At 36.5% G+C, this 18,074-nt stretch overlaps 1 protein-coding gene and 1 long non-coding RNA gene across 5 annotated transcripts in view; one reads left to right on the forward strand and one right to left on the reverse strand.

The window, feature by feature from the left end:
• BLNK (B cell linker) overlaps positions 1-8,426 on the reverse strand; it is a 94,725-nt gene extending 86,299 nt beyond the window's left edge. For 2 of the 4 annotated variants that reach the window (XM_068197733.1, XM_068197732.1), the window contains exons 1-2: positions 5,514-5,671; positions 869-931 (exon numbers count right to left, since the gene is read on the reverse strand). In XM_068197733.1, the coding sequence (XP_068053834.1) occupies positions 869-931; positions 5,514-5,621 (171 nt within the window). In that variant the 5' untranslated portion in view covers positions 5,622-5,671. Of the gene's footprint in view, positions 1-868; positions 932-5,513; positions 5,673-8,316 lie in introns of those variants that run through there. The other 2 variants (XR_011001418.1, XM_068197734.1) reach the window with 2 other exon arrangements.
• Positions 564-12,146, forward strand: LOC137478139 (uncharacterized). Its single transcript, XR_011001422.1, has 3 exons — positions 564-936; positions 8,343-8,367; positions 10,614-12,146. It is a non-coding gene; the product is annotated as an uncharacterized lncRNA (long non-coding RNA).
• The last annotated feature ends 5,928 nt before the right edge of the window (positions 12,147-18,074 follow it).

Raw genomic sequence — 18,074 nt, forward strand, 5'->3', positions numbered from 1 at the left:
GATGAATGGGACAGGAGTCAGTGTGTCCTTGACAGCTTTGTTAGCCCTACACACTGGTGTGAACTGTTGGTAAGACCCAGTTTGACTCTGTGGCCATGGTGCGCCTGCAGTCTCATGAATCATGTTGGCAGCACTGAAGCTCTTGTTAGCATAAACAGCAGGTCTAACTCCTGATGCACCCAGGAAACAGTTCTGTTGAGCAATGAATTGCCAAGCAAACATATTATCTCTGCAGTGCATAAATATGCCATAACAATAATTTAACCTTTAAAATAGATTTTAAGGAACTTTTACTTCAGTAGCTACACAAATAGTATTATTGGTAGAGGAATTCCTGCAGTTCAAGGAGTTACTTTAGTCTTCTCTCCTAATTAGTTGCCATCAATTAGACACACTCATACAAAAAATTCTACAGAGGTCAGGAAAGGACATTATCAGATTTTTTAGGCATTGTTTCTCTAAACTTTTACTATAAAATTTATGTACAGTTCTGTGCTGGGAAATGTTCTTAATCATGCAAATTTTATGAAAAACTTTTACATAAATTATGGGTTTAAAATATCTATATTGTTAAAAAACCCACATCCTCCTCATATTTCATGAGCTGTCCCCTGCCACACCTGTGTGTTGATGGCTGATTATATCTGCCCTTTCTCTGGAGATGGGGAAGGCTGGCTGGGATTTCTTTTGTGTAGGGGGATTCCTGGAGTCAGAGGTGGAAATCAACCCACTAAAATGCAAAATCAAAGCAATTGATGAAGTGTGTATAAAGAAGGAAACATTTCACATTATTTCCTGGCACTGCAAGGAGTACAATCCTCAAGCTGAAATACACCTGAGTGAGAGCTCTTATGGAATATTTGCTTACCAAGAAATGAGATCCATTCATGCACAGTTTTTCTACAACCACAGCAGCTTCAGGCATTCCAAACTGAGGTGAGAAAAAAGACAAGATTATTACAATAGTGTGGAACTTGACATTTGTAAACAAACTAATTAATATTTCCATGCTCAAATACCGAGGGTTGTGGGAATTGTTGTACTACTTGACAAGGATAATTAGAAAAAGAATATTGGGTAACTGTAATGCTTAGGCAATGAGTTTCACATAAGAGATAAGACACAGTATTACCTCTTAGGAAGAAAGATTACAGGGGATAAAGGCTAATGAAATTGTGAATGGAGTAGACATGAAGAAATTTTGAAGCAGCAAATGTCATATAAGTGGAGCAAGGAGCCCAACAGAAATACTATGGATTGCTGTGGGATAAGAAGCCAGAATTAGAAACAAGTTAAAAGGTAACCTGAGGCAAAAGTTCAGCAATAGCCATGTCATCATCCCACATGGCTGTTTACCAGCCTCTCTTTGCTCTGCTTGACTTCAGCACCAGATATTTGGGCTGTGTCTTGCACTTAACCATGATGATGGGCATTGCTGGAAAGAATTCAGGTTCAGAAACAGGATTTTTTTCTGTAACTTGGTTGTGGTAATCGTGTTTTTTAACAAAGTTGATGTTGATTATAAATTAAAATTAAACCAGAATGCCCAGAAATATTACATCTTGAAATAGAATTAACTACTGAATAGTAATTTGGGAAAGAACGGACATATTGGATTTTCTATTAAAAAGTGGAAAAGAATGGATCAAGGCTGAAGATGTCCTTAAAAATCTCATGGTGTGTTAGATGGCTTAGTGTGGCTTTTAAAGGAAATTAACTATTATGCATAGAAAGTGGTGAAAAAAATTTAGGAATCTTTTCTTTAAGAATGTACCACTCTCAAAATGAGTTTTAGATTTTGTAATGCTTAGATGTAAATGTTGGTATCAGTACTGATCAAATCAGATGCTAACAGAGAAATATTAATGCAATATGTTCTTCTCCTAGACATAGTTATGTGGCTTTCCTAAGAGAATTATGTTTTTCTAGACTACGTAAAACTGATCATGCTATATTCAATGTGCATTTTGTCTACTTTTTGATATGAAAATGTCCTGTTCAGATATATAGTCTTTTTTTGGCGTGTTAGCTGATATGCCTGTGTTTATATATTTTTTTTTCTACTATGATTGGGAGAGTCTTGTTTGCTTGCAATACAGAATAGATCCCAATTCAAAGGAGAGGGTTGCTGTGGTTGTTGGACCAGTGGTCGTTTTTGGATTGTATTAATTTGCCATCGGTTGGTTGTGCTGGTGTTGGTGGAGAGGCAAATAATCAAGGCTATGGACTCTCTGCTTCTCTTGGCTGTTGCCCATCTATTTCTAGTTTCTACCTATATCTCCGCTTATTGGCTTGATGAGCTGCTTTTTGAGTTTTGCCTTATGCAATTAATCAAGCTTTTGTGTAAGGGAAAATTTGTTCATTTTACATGTTTAATGCATCAGGCAAGTGGGAGTTTTGCTGCTGGTGTTTAGTGAGGACCATAGAAACTTTAATTTTCTTGAGAGTGCATTAACTTTTCTTACAAGTATGTTAAGATCAGTGCTAGGAGAGGGACCAGACTACTTGGCAAATAGAGTCCAAGTAGATAATCTCTGAACACAACATGACATATTTCAGTGTTGTTGCCATTACAGCATAGATGCAAGATGACAGTGAGGTACATCCACATGGGTAACAAGTCTCCATTACTATCTTCACTTATTTATGAGGAAAAATGCAAAATCTGTGTGGTTAATTATTATTTAGTAGTTAAGGTATTGATTTATACAAAATGCCTTTCATGAGGCTGGAAACACTTTGCAGAATGGCTAGTTAAGAACTTCTGTATTTTTGACACAGAAAAAATTCTGTATCATTAAGGATTTTAAATTTCAGAAAATACTAAAATTGCATGGTACATATGTACATACCCATTTAATGTATATATTGTGGCATCAACATGAGTATACCTCTTCTAGAAAACCCAGCCTCAGTCACAGAACATGGAAACTGATATTACTTTCCTGAAGGTCGATGTATTGTTGTCTGTTCAGTGCTCGCTGCTTGTTGATCTTGTGTACCTGTCCTGCACAGTACTCAAAATCTTCTCTGAACCCTGAAAAAATCTGAATGATTTTTTAAAAATCTGAACTGTTCTACAGCACTCTGTATTGTCCAAGTGCTTCAAAATTGCTAATTGTTTTTTCTGAGACCACTCTCTGACATGAAAACTTCATTTGTAAGGGGAGTTGAGGTGCATGAGAAATAAAACTCACATAGTATCCAGTGGGTACTACAAGTCTTTAGATTTAAGAGATATAAATGTATATCTGCATAGTAAATATTTTGCCATTTTTACCTTCTGAGCAGAGCTGCCTGCCACTGTGGTTGTAGTTCTTGCCTCCCACTGCTGCAAGTCAAACATTTGGGAAATGTCATGTTTTTCTGGGTGACTTGCATATCTTCAGGTAAAAGTGTTGTGCTGGGGCAGTAACAGGATCGGATATTTCAAGGCAGAATTAAATCAACAGTACTATGTATTTGCTCTCTGGTTTTCAGCCAGCCCTGGCCTTGTGCACCTAACAATTTCTGTAGTGGTGTAGAATAATGCAGAAACCTGCTGGTTTCTCTGCATTGGCAGGTTTTGTGAACAGAAAAGGTAGCATATGAAGAAGCAGTTACAGGCTATCACGATGTATATGTGAAAATGGGAAATTCAGGCTATGGAGGCAATCCTAGTTCTAGCACATTTTGGTACTTGTTTCTGTTTCCTTAAAAGCTTTTTTTAGGGTTCATGCACATGTATGGCCAGTGTTAGGGTGGGGAGATCCAGCACAGCCCCCAGCATGTAGTCTTACAATGGAAATGATGGAGTAGCTGTGCTGAGGCTCTCTGGAGTGCTGGCAGTGGGAGCTGACAGCTCTGTCCACAGTGGCCACAGGCAAATGGCTGGGCCAGTCTTTGATACACAGAATGGCCAAGCACTTAATGTGGATATATTATAGTAATTGGTTTATTTAGCTGCTTTAATCAGTGTTGTGAGTGTAAGCATAGGCATTAAGAGCTTTTTATAAAGTTGGAAGACTCACTGTTAAAAAGTATGGAGCCAGTAGTTATGGTGTACCCGAAATGTCCCTCAAAGCCTCTGAGCTGTTGAACAACTGTTATTAATTTTCTGTCTTGTATTCTGCATAGAATTGCAGTGTACTTAAAAACCATTCCAACTTCTATAAATTAGCTTGTTTTCCTTTAAGCTGAAAGGCTTTGAGCTAATGAATCCTCTGAGTAGCTGTTCACAGTACTGAGTTCACAGCTTAGCAGATCTGTTACCTTTATGGCATGAATTAATTCCATGGAAGAGGTTTGCTTTCTCAGTGTGGGAGCAGGGGTCCACCTGTGCTACATCTTCACTGTGAACCTATTTGCAGTTTTATTGTCTTTTTATTTATTTTGAATGAATTGTACAAATGAGCATGCACATTTTATTGTACATTAATAAGCATATCTATTTACGTACAGGCAAAATGAAAAAAATAATACAAAATGACAATTTTAAACCGTGGCCTACTTTTTATGTGGCTACAAAGAGGAACTCCTGTGGGAAGATTTTATAGCATTATTATTTGTCTTGAAAAAAATTGTATGCTCCTTTAGCTGAAAACGATGAGAAACCTTAATGACCACGAATTCTCACTGTTGGTGTAAAGGAGGTACTGGAAAAGATTGGTGCTCTTACAATTAGAATTAGAATAAACACAAGGAAAAAAAGTCTTATATACAAAATTACATAGAGAAACTTGCATAAAAACAAACAAAAGAGATATAAAATGAGATTTTATATCCAATTGCAGGAATGGACTTTAGAAGTTACAGGTAGAACTCTAAAACCTGAGTCATAGTATTCAGTAAGTTAAAAGGAAAAACATGATTAAAAAAGGCTGTATAATGGAGGATATATTTTATATATCTGAGAGGAGATTAGTAAGATAGTGAAAGATGTCTTAAAATGAGCTTGGAATATTTTGTGCAATTCAGGTTATTTTAGATATACTGGTAAGGACCTTGTATAGCAAATAAATATACAAGCCAACAAAGGAATGACTCAAAGCCCCCCCAAAAGTTCAAGTACATTAAACAAACAACATTTAGCAACTACTGTGTGTGTATATGCATTGAGAAGAAAACATGAACAGTAGATTCTTATTGACATGCTGTAAATTTTAAAGCTATATTCAAATATAAAACTAGACATACTTTCTCTGAAATTATTATTTTTTCCCAGCAGGAAATAAATTTGGGCATGAAATACCTTTTCTCTTATAAGCAATATTCCTGTGAAGAAACATTTTTTTAATGGTTTGTAATGTTGGAGATCTTAGCTTCTACCATGAATTAGATTTCTATAGAAAACAGAAGAGTACCAAAAAACTCATGTTATATTAATAAGTGGTGACTAAACTATTTTTATCACTTTTAAATATTTGTACTAGATGTGGGATAAGATACCTGGTTTTCAAGGATAAATCCAGTAAGTGTTTCTGCTAGCTGAATTTAGACTTAACTCTCTAAAGCCTTACATACAGATTCAGTACCTGTTTTAAGAGATCTGCAACTTGAAAAGCTGTCCAGTTCTCAAACTCCTCTTGAGATGGTAGTTTTGTGGTCATGCTTCTATCCAGGGAGAAAGACTTGATCTGCATGAGTAATACTGAACTCTTGCTTTACTGCTTTTTATTGATGTAGAAATCTGAGGAGGAAGTAGTTTTTGCAACTTTTTTCCTGTTTGGTCACTTAAAGTGAACGCTTATAAAGGGCAATTTAGGAAGTACCAATGTTCTTTTGTGAGTGACTCCAGTATATGGAAACTGGTTGTTATATCAACATATGCACATACCTGTCATTACTGAAAAAGGTGAAGTGTCTCATCTGCTATCCTCAAAATTTTCCTGCACATATTTTTACTGTAAGAGTGACTGACAGGTCAGTTGTTGCCAGTGAATACCTTTTGGCTATTTTCTGACTTGGCAGAATACTGAGTCTATCAAAACTCCACTCCTAGAGTTTCAGAAATAAGATTGAAGGTCTTGCTTCTTAAATTTGGCCTGCTCAGAAAAACCTTCAAGTGCTTGGCTGGCATATTATGATAAAATGATGTTGAATTTCTTAGTGCTTCGTATTGTTCAATGTTTCAGAATGTTGGCTGTGAGTTTTTCCAAGGAGGGCACCATCTTCCTGGATGACAGGAGTCAGCAATACTCTTTCCATTGTGTACAGAACCAGAAGAGAGATGCATATATTCCTTGCAAGAAGTTTTGCTTTTCTAGTTTGAGTGCAGGGGGTGATTTTGTCTGTTGTAGAGTTGTCATGAATTGTGAAGGTGGGAAGCAGCTGGGTAGGAGATGTGTGAGTTACAGGTTTAATGGCTGCTTACAGGAAACTACCAAATAACAGATGGCATCAGGTGTGGAACATGAATAATGTGAAGTGCAGATATTTATGTGGTACAGGCTGTTTGCTTACTGAGTAGGTGTTAGCAGTCTTAGTTCAGAACATCTCAAAGGCAAATTAAAAATAGTGCATTAAGAATTTTGCAGTTCAGTGCATTCTGCCAGCCGTACCTGTTCCTCCTCCTCCTCCTCATCAGGCCAGGAGCATTTTTTGAAGTACTGAGGTGTGAGAACTGTTCCTGGCTGCCAGCTGCTGTCACCTTCCTGCACTAACTGCTGGGCTGCAGGGTGAGCTGCAGCTCTGCCCTGCCAGCTGCCCCACCTTGCTGTGCCCAGGCATCCTCCTTCTGCTACCCGCTTTCTCTCTGCTCTCCCTCAACACTAGTTTGTGGCTAGTTCTTCTGTGTTGACATTGCCTTAATTTGTGTTCTAGGCTCTTAGGACAGTCTCTTAAAAGGCCAGTGTTTATGCAGTCTGCCTCTGTCCACTGAATGAGGCAGATCTGTTTGGGAAGGTCGTGCTCAGTTTTGTGCTCCCAAAGGGGCTGTAGCATAGGTGGTTCAACTGAAGAGACTTGTAAGACTTGCACAATATTTTTTTCCATTAGTGTTGTAGTCAGATTAAACATAATGACAAGTGGGGGGAAAAAAGACCAGGGACTTGGGGAGGCTCATCTGGGATCCTACATCTCATCTCTTGATGCTGATGTTGCCTTTGGCTTGATCAGTGCTGTAGTTTTCTGTCCTTAAGTGTGTGTGACAGAAATGGAGAATATTGTCATGCACTTCCACTTGCTTTCCATTACCCTCAAGGGGATTATTTCAAGAATTGTTGGCTGGGGAACCCCAAATTTGATTACTGATTCTACTTAGTACCCTCATACTTCTAGTTCCTCTGTGTAATGAATCACCTCCCACAGTGTGATAAACCCAAATAAATATGTGCACTTGGACACATGTTGGCTGTGAGGGCTGTAGTGGGAGGAGTTCTTGAGCAGAATACTGAGGCTTCCAGAGTTCTCCAGATAAAGACAGGCCACAGAAATGGTTTCTTTTCAAACTTTCAGGTGCTTACATAAAATTTTGAAGCAGAATTTAGATACTTGAATGTGAAACAGCACTAGCCTAGGGCAGATCAGGCTCACTTGCTTCTTGAAAATTCCCTGGAGCCTCCTGATCTGCTGTGAACTCTGGCAGGCTTAAAAATGTATTTGGTATGTGTGCAGATAGTAATCTGCTATTTTAAAAATGTGTGTCTTACTGGAGACATTAACAATTTTATTCTGCACTGTTTTACAATTTCACTCCTCCAAAAAAAGGTAGAAATCTGATTCTGTATATTAAGAAATTTCATTTTTGAGCCCTAATGAAAAAGGACATCTAGTACTTGAGAACTACCAAATTTCAGAGAAATCTAAATATGTGCATTTTATACACCAGGTATTTTGTCCTCTAAAGAGAAATTCATTCCCATACAGAACCTGTATATCAAGCAGAGTTAACACATCTTTACACTATATATTGGCTAAAATTCATTTCCTAGAGTCTGAAATGTGCAAGCAACATAACAAGTTTTTGCAGGCTACTGTTCCTTGGCTTTTTGTAAATCAAGTTCTCAATTTGTGATTTCATAATTAAAAAGCAGTATAAAAACTGTGTCCTAGATCATACCACTGGCATTTCTTACTAAATACTGTATATTTTCATGAACATAAGCACTAAATGTGTTAAACTTATCTCAAAACTTTCACAGTCAAGTCTGGCTTTGCAAAACCCCGTAGCAACAGCAAGCAACTTGTTTTACTGGATGTAACATTGGAATACTGTCCCAGGAAAATATACTTAAGCAAAATAGGTCAATGAAGTATTACAGTACAGAAAATATGAACTGTTGTCCCTGTTCATTTTTTCCCATTTTATACAAAAATAATGAAAGTAACATGACTTACCACATACTCATTTTTTTTTCTCCCAGGCACACATGTTGGAGTTGATTCCAAGTAAGTTAAAGGAGCAGTTTCTCATGTCTGGTCTTCCTCCTTAAACTGTCCCATATGTATCTTGTTGTTGTTAGTGTGATTGACAGGCTTGGCATTCATGGTGGGTGGGAGAAAAACATTCTTAAAATAAAAAGCTGGAATATACTCATTGTCTAAATAAGTCTATAAAAAGAACATTGGAAAATGATGTCTTGCTTGCAGCTATCTGTCTAGAAGTTTGATAAAAGTCTTGCTAATTGGTTTTGTCTTTTTTATTTTTTTTTCATTTAACAGGAAATAAAAAAAGGAACATAATCAGCAGAAATCACAGACTCTGAAAGGGACCTGGAGAGATCTTGGCAGGGCTTCAGCAGAGAGGCAGGATCAACACAACTAGAGGAAATTGGATCAGTCTTGGAAAACAGTTCAGTAACCCATTTTTTAAACTGAGTTGTTGGGGATGCATCAGATTCACCACATCCTTACATGGAACAGCAAGAAGGAGATCTAGAATAAATTTTGTGCTCTGCTGCTGGAGGGAGAAAAAGGAAATATCTGTTTGTAAGGATGATTCCTGTCTAAGCACCAGATGGGCTTGACTAGGACATCCTGCTGTTTCTGAAGGAGCCATCCCATTTTCAGGAGCATTTGTTCATAAGTAGTAGTTTGGGAAACTCTTAAGTCTTTTCCCTTTCAGCACACTCTTCAATTTGGCTGTATCTTTCTGAAAAATGAGGTGGCTAAACTGGTCCCAGTATACTGTTTAGCTCACAGAAACCACTTCTGGCTCAGTAATATCCTGATAGACTTTAGGAATGCTTGCTATGCAGCACCCATGTTATTAACAAAATCCTGAATACAGTTAAGAGCAGGGCAAGCCCCTGTGGAACTCTACTTGAAATACTCTTTGAGTTTGGCTTTGATTCACAGAATATGTTCTCAATGAGAGTCAGATAACCTTACAAAAAACAGTGCTTTAATCACTTTTTCTCTAGTTTGTATGTGATGATTTTTATGTGGGACCTTAATGAAAGCATCAGTGATAATATGGACTTTGTGCCCCTTATCTGGGCAGCTGTCATAATGAGGAAGGAAATGAGACTGGTTTGACACAGTTTGTTCCTGAAAAGTCAGTTTTTACTGCAGAAACAATTTATAGGTATATTGAGACCCAACACTTGCATTGTATATTTGTGAGATTTGAAGTTGGGCTGACTGTTCTCTAGTTTGCTCTCCTCCTTCCCCCATGATGTTCAAGGGGGGATTTTTGCCCTGTAGATATATGAGGTATGAAAATCCAGTTCCAGAGTCTTGAGTTTCCTTTTTGACTGAAGTAGATTGTTTTTTATGATTTTGATAAGCCAGTTAAGGAGTTTTTCAGAGGCCCAAGAGAGCTACACCTGCCTAAGAACTTCATGGATCTTTGCCAATCTCCTTGTTTGCTGTCACAGTGTTTTCCTCCATCCTTGTTTCTGTGAGAGCATTCAGTGCTGTAGCAGGGAGAATCAGAGGACATAATATATCCATGTTTGTGCAAAACTTATGAAAATCTTCATGTTATGAAATAGGCATCTGGGTTTTTTCCATGTCTGTTGTTCTAGTTTTGGTGTGTGGCCTTTCTTGGGATCACAAAAGACTGAGAGCCAAAGAAGCCTCAAATGGAAAAAATATGAAAACAAACCTCAGATCCCCAAAAACTTGCTGAGAATGGTTAGTACTATTGCTACACCAAGGCTATACACTGATTTGAAACCTGTCACCTTTAAATCACTTCCACTACATACAATTTGCTGCATAAATATGCCCTCTTTCTTTATTTCAGTAATTCTTTAATCAGTTTCTGAGGCGTGTAGTTTCAACTGAATTTTAATTATTGCTGAATGCTGGGGGATTTTGTTTGCATGTTTTGTCAGAGAGGCTGGATACATGACATAACCCCATTGTATCAAGGACAGTTGTTCTTTGTGTTATCACTCAGCCTTGTGAAATCTTTTGATATGGCTTTTCGTTGTTAGTTTGACCTTCTCTTTGGATCTAGCAATAGATTCAGCTGTTAGTCTAGAGAGCTTTGCCACAACGAACCATGCATTAAAAATATACTTATTCTCATTGGCATTTGTTTGTAGCCTGGATTTTGCACCCAGTTTTCTTTATATTTTCCAAAATTCATGTTTTTAACTAGTATCATAAAATATAACAGTAATAAAACCACAACCTGCTACAAAAGTGACATTGTTCATTAGAAATTCTCTTTGATTTTTTTGAAGGCTGGAATTGATGCTGTAGTGCTTGGTTGTGATATCCTTTGTGAGTACTCAGTATTCTTTGCTGTTTAACTGAGACATTTTTTGATTATTATTCTTTTGAACACATTGGTAAAACTTGCTGTCTGTTCCTCTAGATTCATGTGCTGCCTTGTATAGTTTGCTCTTAGACTTTATATAGTTTCTTTATAAAACGTCTCTTTTGAAATTCATCTGTGATTTGATAACTCTTTGATAAAGTATAGAAAAATGTGTATGAACAGCTTTCCATCTGGTAACGTTTTTATGCACTAAAATCTAGTGAGTAAATTTAAAAACAGAAATTCAGTATTATTTTAGTGTCTTGCCTTATTTAAATAAAATTCCTAGGCAAGTTAAATTTGAAATGCTGTGGCTGATGCTTGTTTTAAATTTTTTTAATATTTTCTGATGGATTTTTTAGTATAATGAATTCTTGTTCAACCACTATTGATCTTTTTGAGGCTTGAGCATTGATATATGTAGAAAGTATTTTACCATGCCCATGACTCTTGCTATGAAATAAATGGAAACATGCAAAGTAATACCTCAGCTCTCAGTGGGCATCACTGCATGGTATTTTACAGCAGAAGATCTCAGCAAAGTTGACCCTGTTGGTGCATATATATTGTATAGTACAGTACCATGGTATGTTATGGTACTGCATTATCATGTGTCTGTGATTATGACATGCAGGCTTCCTTCAAAAACTTGTACCAGGTGAATTCTCAAAGGTCAGATCTTCAGTTCTCCTGCTTATTTAGAACAACTGAGATACAACTGGAAAGGATAAATAACAGGACTGGGGGAACAGGGCACTGCAAAATCTAGGACCTTTCTGTAGGACAGAAGGAGCTCTGAGGGAAACTGGCTAAATATTATGGAGAGGAGGGAGAGTCTGAGAACAGAATCTGCAATATGAAGTTGTTTGGGCAAGGTATTTATTGCTTATTGTCACAATGAGAGCATGTGGAAGGAAGGAAGGAAAGGAGTAAGAAGTGATTGTTTTGGGTGGACCAAAGGGTTCAGGGAAGCAAGCTATTCACTATTCAAGAGGGAGGGGGTGGAGCGTCCGTGTCAGCTGGCCAGCATCCAGATATTGTTTGGACCAAAAATAAGCAAACCTCCCCTCCACTTCCAGTCAGCAGATCCCTGAAAATGAAGATGGGAAAATGAAGTTCTAAGCCTGTTATATAAAAGCAGACAAAAGGAGGAATTCCAAAGAAGAGGGGAGCTTGAAGATAGATTGAGAAATAGAAGATAGAGGAATTGAAGAGATTGAAGAGATTTAGAAATGGAAGGGTACAAAAAGTAAAGAAATGGAGAGAGGAAACAAGCTGTATAAAGAGAGAATGTTTCTCAAGGTTTTTGGATTCGTAAATAGGGCTTTTACATTTCTTATATCCTTAGCCTGCTGACATAGATAAAATTTAATGAGCAGAGTTTATTTGACAGTCAACAGAGAATATGATAAAATCTCAATAAGAGGGACCATGAAAACTGAGAGATCCAATTTTTTTTAAATTCTGACTGTATTTGGGGAGATATCAAAAAGATATTTCAAGAGATACTGTGTTTACGTTAATAAATTGTAAATGAAAAAACTATCAAGAAGAAAATGACAAACTGCTTTTGAATTTTTCTCATTTGACTCACAAAACTTAAACTCTGTAATTTCATAACCTTTTGTTCAAATCCTTTTTATTAGCTTGGTTTTGTTTATCATTTAGGTAATGGTAATGTTGTCGAACATCTATCACCATGGTATTAAGTGAAATTACATGTAGGTAAAATGCTCTTGTGATTACAGGAGAGGTATGAAAGGAAAAAACACTCAGTGATGGATTGTTTCCCACACCAAATGTGGAGCAATCTTCTATTGTTATATGCTGAATAAAGCCAGAGTTTGGTGTGCTTATGTCAATTCTCTTTTCATTTTTCTTGTGAACTTGCTTTTGTCAATCTTCCTCCCATACCTTTAGCATCTCCAGTTCCATTGTCACAGAGATACTTAAGAAAAACCATGAATTTTCTCGCAGGTATTTTCTTTGCACAGTGCCAAAGTGCCTTGTATGAAGCAGTGACAATACAAAGTTGTTTCTGTTTGTTCTGTCCTCTTTTCTAAAGCCAGCAGCCATCCTAATCATGTTGGTTTCTTTCCAAGGAAATGTGTTACTTATTGGAAAAATGCTGGGGGGGATTTTGTTGTACCAGGTGGAATTAGTGGGAATGAGGGTAGTAGTTGACTGCTGCTTATGTTGGTACCATGAAAGTGTATCTCAAGACTTTTTGCCGTTCCTGGGGAACGTACTAGGAAATGTTTGCCTAAGTATTCATTCACATTGGAAACTAACGGAGGATACTCCAGTAGCACTTCTCTTGTGTGTTGTAAACATTCTTCTGATAAGCTTTTTAGGGGTCTGGATATGAGGTGTTTGGTATGCATCCATCTGCTGACAGCATTATAAATATTGCTTTTCTGACCTTCAGATTTTCTCTTTTGATCTTTGGTTAAATGATATATTTGCCGGTTTGGCACTGCTGACATTCTGTCTGTTTGGTCTAGCATTGTTATACCATGATTCCTTGTGATCCCCTTGTCATGGGAATGATATATCTCAAATGATGAATATACTTTGAAGCAATGTGGGGAATAAACACACTGGCTAAACTGCATTTGCAAGAAGAATTTTTATTGTAAAATTCCCACTTCAGTGTACAGTATAAATTATTTACCTAATCTCGATGTATTTAACACTGCTATTTTATCAAATAGTATAAAGGAGGATAAGCTATTATTTGGGTGGATAGTAACTGTTTTAATTATGGTTTTAAACAGGTTTCCCCTTACTTTTGTTTTCCCTTGCACTGCATTGGGCATACCTGCATTTGCAAGACAATAAACTGAACAGTAGTAGAAATAGAAGCTTCCTGTTTTCCCTCAGTGATGAATGCTTCACTTCTCTAGAAATACTATTTTCTCTAGAACTGGTGAATATTGGCTTCATTTCTAGAGAAGTGAACCATAAACCATAGGAAGTGAGAAAGAGAATAAATTAACTCAAAAATTTGCACTCTAGTGTAGTTTTTTTCTTATGCTTATTTTAGGATTTTGAGCACCTCAAAAGCAGTCCTACCTTAGAATTCCATGCCTGTTTTCAAAAGCTGATTGGAGGCATGATGTGAATAAAGACTTGGTAATGTTACCTACATTCCTGATAAATTGAAGTCTGTTTAGATTCAAGTATTTTATGAAAAATCAGTGGGAGTTTTTTATGCATAACCTTCATGTCCTCATTCCTTTATTATTAAAATGAAATGAGAACTTAAAAAAAAAAAGTTGACAACAAATGTTAGGTTGATAAAAACCCCAGCAGTGACCTTCAAAGCAATGAGATTTGACTATGATATGCTTATCCACTGAGGCCAGAAGTTAGAAATCAGATGATGCAGTGATGACTTTCATCCTCTGGAATGTACATGTTCTGCATAACATCCCATGCCTCATTTGTCACCTCTTTTCCACTGTCCAGCACATGATCTATTATTTCTGCTTGCAATTTTGCATCTCTCCATTGCTGGCAGACTACAGCAGACAATTGAATTCCCTGGCAACTCTCTCTTGGTCAGCTGTGCTGTGTGCACATACAGCATACATGATGCTTCATACGCTGTGCTGTGTGTGTGATTGTCACATATGAGTGCAAAAGCCATGGGAACATACACTGGCCCTGATACACCTGTATCAGCAGAATGAATTGGAATGGCCCATAGCTTATAGCAGATTAGAAGTTTTCAAATCAGATTAGAAAGTTTTTCAAACAGAGCTTTCAAATTTATGGTGTTTAATTCTCTAAGAAAAATATCCTTACCTGTACTGCCTCTAACTAGTAAGAAAATACATTTACAATTAGTTCCAGCTGTGAACTCCAGTTTTAAAACCTCAAAACTAAATCGTGCACCTGCATATAGAAGAGTCCTAGAACAACTGCTTTACAAACACAATCTTACAAACATCTATTCAAATACAACTAGTCTCAGAAAGAGCAAAGTTGAAATTTAGCATTTAATATAAAATCTCAGTGCTATTTGATAGCTTCATAATAGTAGAATTTAGGAGAAATGTTGAATAACCTTCCCTGTTTCAGAAGGTATCACCTTCTTTAAGACTTAATTGTAAAATTTTTGCCTAATAGAGGAATTTTGGTTTTTGAATTTAACATTATTTGGAAACTTGAAAAGCAAAATCAAAAAGCAAATCTTGAATGGAGATGACACCACCCCTGTTGTTCACAGAGGAGATGAAAATAGTACTGAGAACTATTTGTCAAATGTTATATGGAGTTTCAGTATTGAAGCTTAATTTTTTTGAAGGGATTTTAGGAGGTTTTTGCCAAGTTCCATTGTTGATTTTATCCTTTATATTGTTTGCACACTTTGAGTGTTCCAATAAATGTTCTAAACAAATTTTTTTACATTAACTTCCACAGAATATGCTGCAGAAAACTGTTGATCTGATTATTTTGTTTAGATATCAAAATTGCAAATCCATTGCAGATAAACCCATTCATTTTTATGAACGGAATGAGCACAGATAAAAGCAGTTTCAGGAAGGGTGCCTTTTAGTGAACTGTTTTATTAGAATGACCCCAGAACCACTCAGTAAAAGTTCAGGGAGAAGAACTTGAATCAAATGAAGTTCTGCTTATTTCCAGAGAGGATCTTAATCCTTAATGTACTTTGCTTAGTGTTACAGGATCTGCTGGGGGAAGTTAGTGCTTGCTGTTCTTTGAAGTTACCAGCTGAATTCTGAAGATTTTGCAAGAGAACAGAGCACTTTGCTGGACAGACACAGCACAAAGGAGGTAAAATTATATCACTGTTAATTAATGTTTTTCAGCACATTTTGAGAGGATGAATTTGTGTTAAAAAGAAGTGAAGAAGATCAATGCATTTTACTGCTTGAATAATATTTCAGATTAAAAATATCAACACACTTTCCCCTCCTCAAGCATATGAGGACATGGTAGAAGAGGGAACGTGCACTAACACAAACTGCCCTGAGGAATAAGCTGTTACAGTCAGTTATAGCAGGTGAGAGACCCTGTGTGTTTTCAGTCAGTAATAGGGTGAAAACAGAAACCAGGAAAGACTTTCTGAGTTTTAAGGCATTTTAAGTTGAATGATTGATAATCTAGGGCAGCTGATCTTATATAAGGTCTAACTAGTAAAGATTTCTTCTAAAAGATTAGCACAATGAAGTTGAAAATCCATTTTGAAATAGACTGCTTGATTTGAAGAACGAGTAGTGAACTTGGAGGTGAAAGTTATTCTCACCAAATATATGCAGAGAATAGGTGCTAGTGGGCCACATACAGATACTGTACAGTTTTTTCTACTTCTTCAGGAAAATATAGTGAATACCATTTTAATTAGATTTTATTTCACTGTTCTACATTTGGTTCTTACAGGATTAACAAATACGATTTCAAATAAGTCATTGCAGTGGCAAATCTCCTAACAAAAATGCTTAGATTTATTTATTGTCCAGGGTAAATTCCAATAAGAACAAAACACTAGACAGAAGCTCCTGACTGAATCATTTTTTTCCTATATATTTATTCTAAAATTTAGTAATGATGAGCAAAACAAAGAATGACAATTCACAGTTGCAAAAATCTGCTGTCACAGACTTAGTGAAATGAAAGAGTTTGTATGGGTTGTAATACTCTAGACCTATCTTAACTCTGTTGCTATACATACAGTGCATGTAGGAGGTGGTAGCATTTAATTAAGAGAAATACAGAGTGCTATAATGTCACGTTGTAGCAGCCCTTAAGGGGGAGTATTCAACTGCATTGAATCCTTGCAGTTCAGGAACAGAGAAAGAAGATCTAATGCAAGGTGGTTGATCTCTTGACAGTGAAAAGTAATATCTTAAAAGAGTTTGGCAGCTCTTTAGACTCAAAATAGTTTTCACCCCATGTAAGCATAAAATCAAGTAGCAGATGTCTTACTGATGCAGAACCAGTATAATTAATTTTCAGAAATGGAGGGGTGGGTTTTTTTTTGTTCCTTGGAATATTTTCCTCATTTATTTGACTGGATGGTTAATTTATGAAGAGTTAAATTTATAATATTTACACATACAAAATTACTGTTTAATTTTCTTTCCCATATTCATGCAAATTCTACCTGTAATTTTACCATAGATAATTGATGTACTTCTTTCACGTTGATGTTGCTTACAAAAAGACCTTTTATTGTTACTGCTGTAACTGAGATAGGAATCTAGCCCACAGTACTCGTTCATGCAGGAGACATTTGCAGCTGACAGGGTTGGCAGCTCATTGGCTTGTTTTGAGATTTGTGGATAAAACCCAGTGCAGATTAATGACAAGATATAGGATTTTTTTTTTTTTTTTGATAACTGACACTTGGTATCAAGAGGGCTTAACATGACAGTTGACTATTAGTTTATCCTGGAAAATTTTGTGTGCAAGGCAATAGAGCAAAGCCATGCTTTGGAAAGAAAATGCTATACTTTGCCTTCTATTTGGGAATCTCCATGTTCTTGTTAAATTTACACAATCTAAGCAAGTCATAATTACCAACGTTAGACAGAATTCTTAATGTTTCCCTATTTGTCAGCAGTGAAAATACAACAAATACAAAATACAACAAATAGAATTTTGCGCTGTACTGTTTGCAGCAGCCTCTCACTGAACCTTCATAAGCAAAATATTGTTCTAACTCTAGAAAACATTTTCAAATTCATTTTTATTGTGACTAGCATATGAAAGGGAGATAAGTGTTAAAGTTTCACCTTCTTTTTTGTCTGCCAGGGCTGATATTCCCCATGAGCATACATCACCTTATAAATAAAGGCTGTGTTATGATATGCCAAGTTCTGGCTGATCACTTTCTGGTGAATAGATCTTTGCTGATTATATAACTTCAGGACTTAATGTTTGCTCAGTTTGAAGTGAGCTCTTTAGTGAAGACTTTATTTGAAGATGATCTACAGTCATTGATTGTAAGCCTAATGGATTTTGTCTCTACTTTTGGATTGATTAAACAGTGATTTCTGAGTTAGACATTTGGAAATAAGTGATATTGAACACAGACATTTCATGTATGGTTTTATGCTTTAGTAAGCCTAGTTCAAGAAGTATGTCAACAGTAATTGGAAATAATACCTTTATCTTTATCACACCATCTCTGAAAATGGACAAAAATAATGACATTTGTCTTAATAAGCCAGAGATAATAGCTTCATTTTTTGAAAGGATTAGTTTTACCTGAAATAAGTTTGTGTCTAGAGGAAACAAGGAATGCGTTCTCAGTCTGGAACAGTAGTTGCCACTTCTTTCTCGGATGAACTATTTGAGTATTTGATGGTCCTTCCCTTCCCCAGCAAAAACAGTGACCACAGAAAAAATAATT

Source organism: Anomalospiza imberbis, chromosome 8 (genome assembly GCF_031753505.1).
Source record: "Anomalospiza imberbis isolate Cuckoo-Finch-1a 21T00152 chromosome 8, ASM3175350v1, whole genome shotgun sequence".
Taxonomy (NCBI): Eukaryota; Metazoa; Chordata; class Aves; order Passeriformes; family Viduidae; genus Anomalospiza; species Anomalospiza imberbis.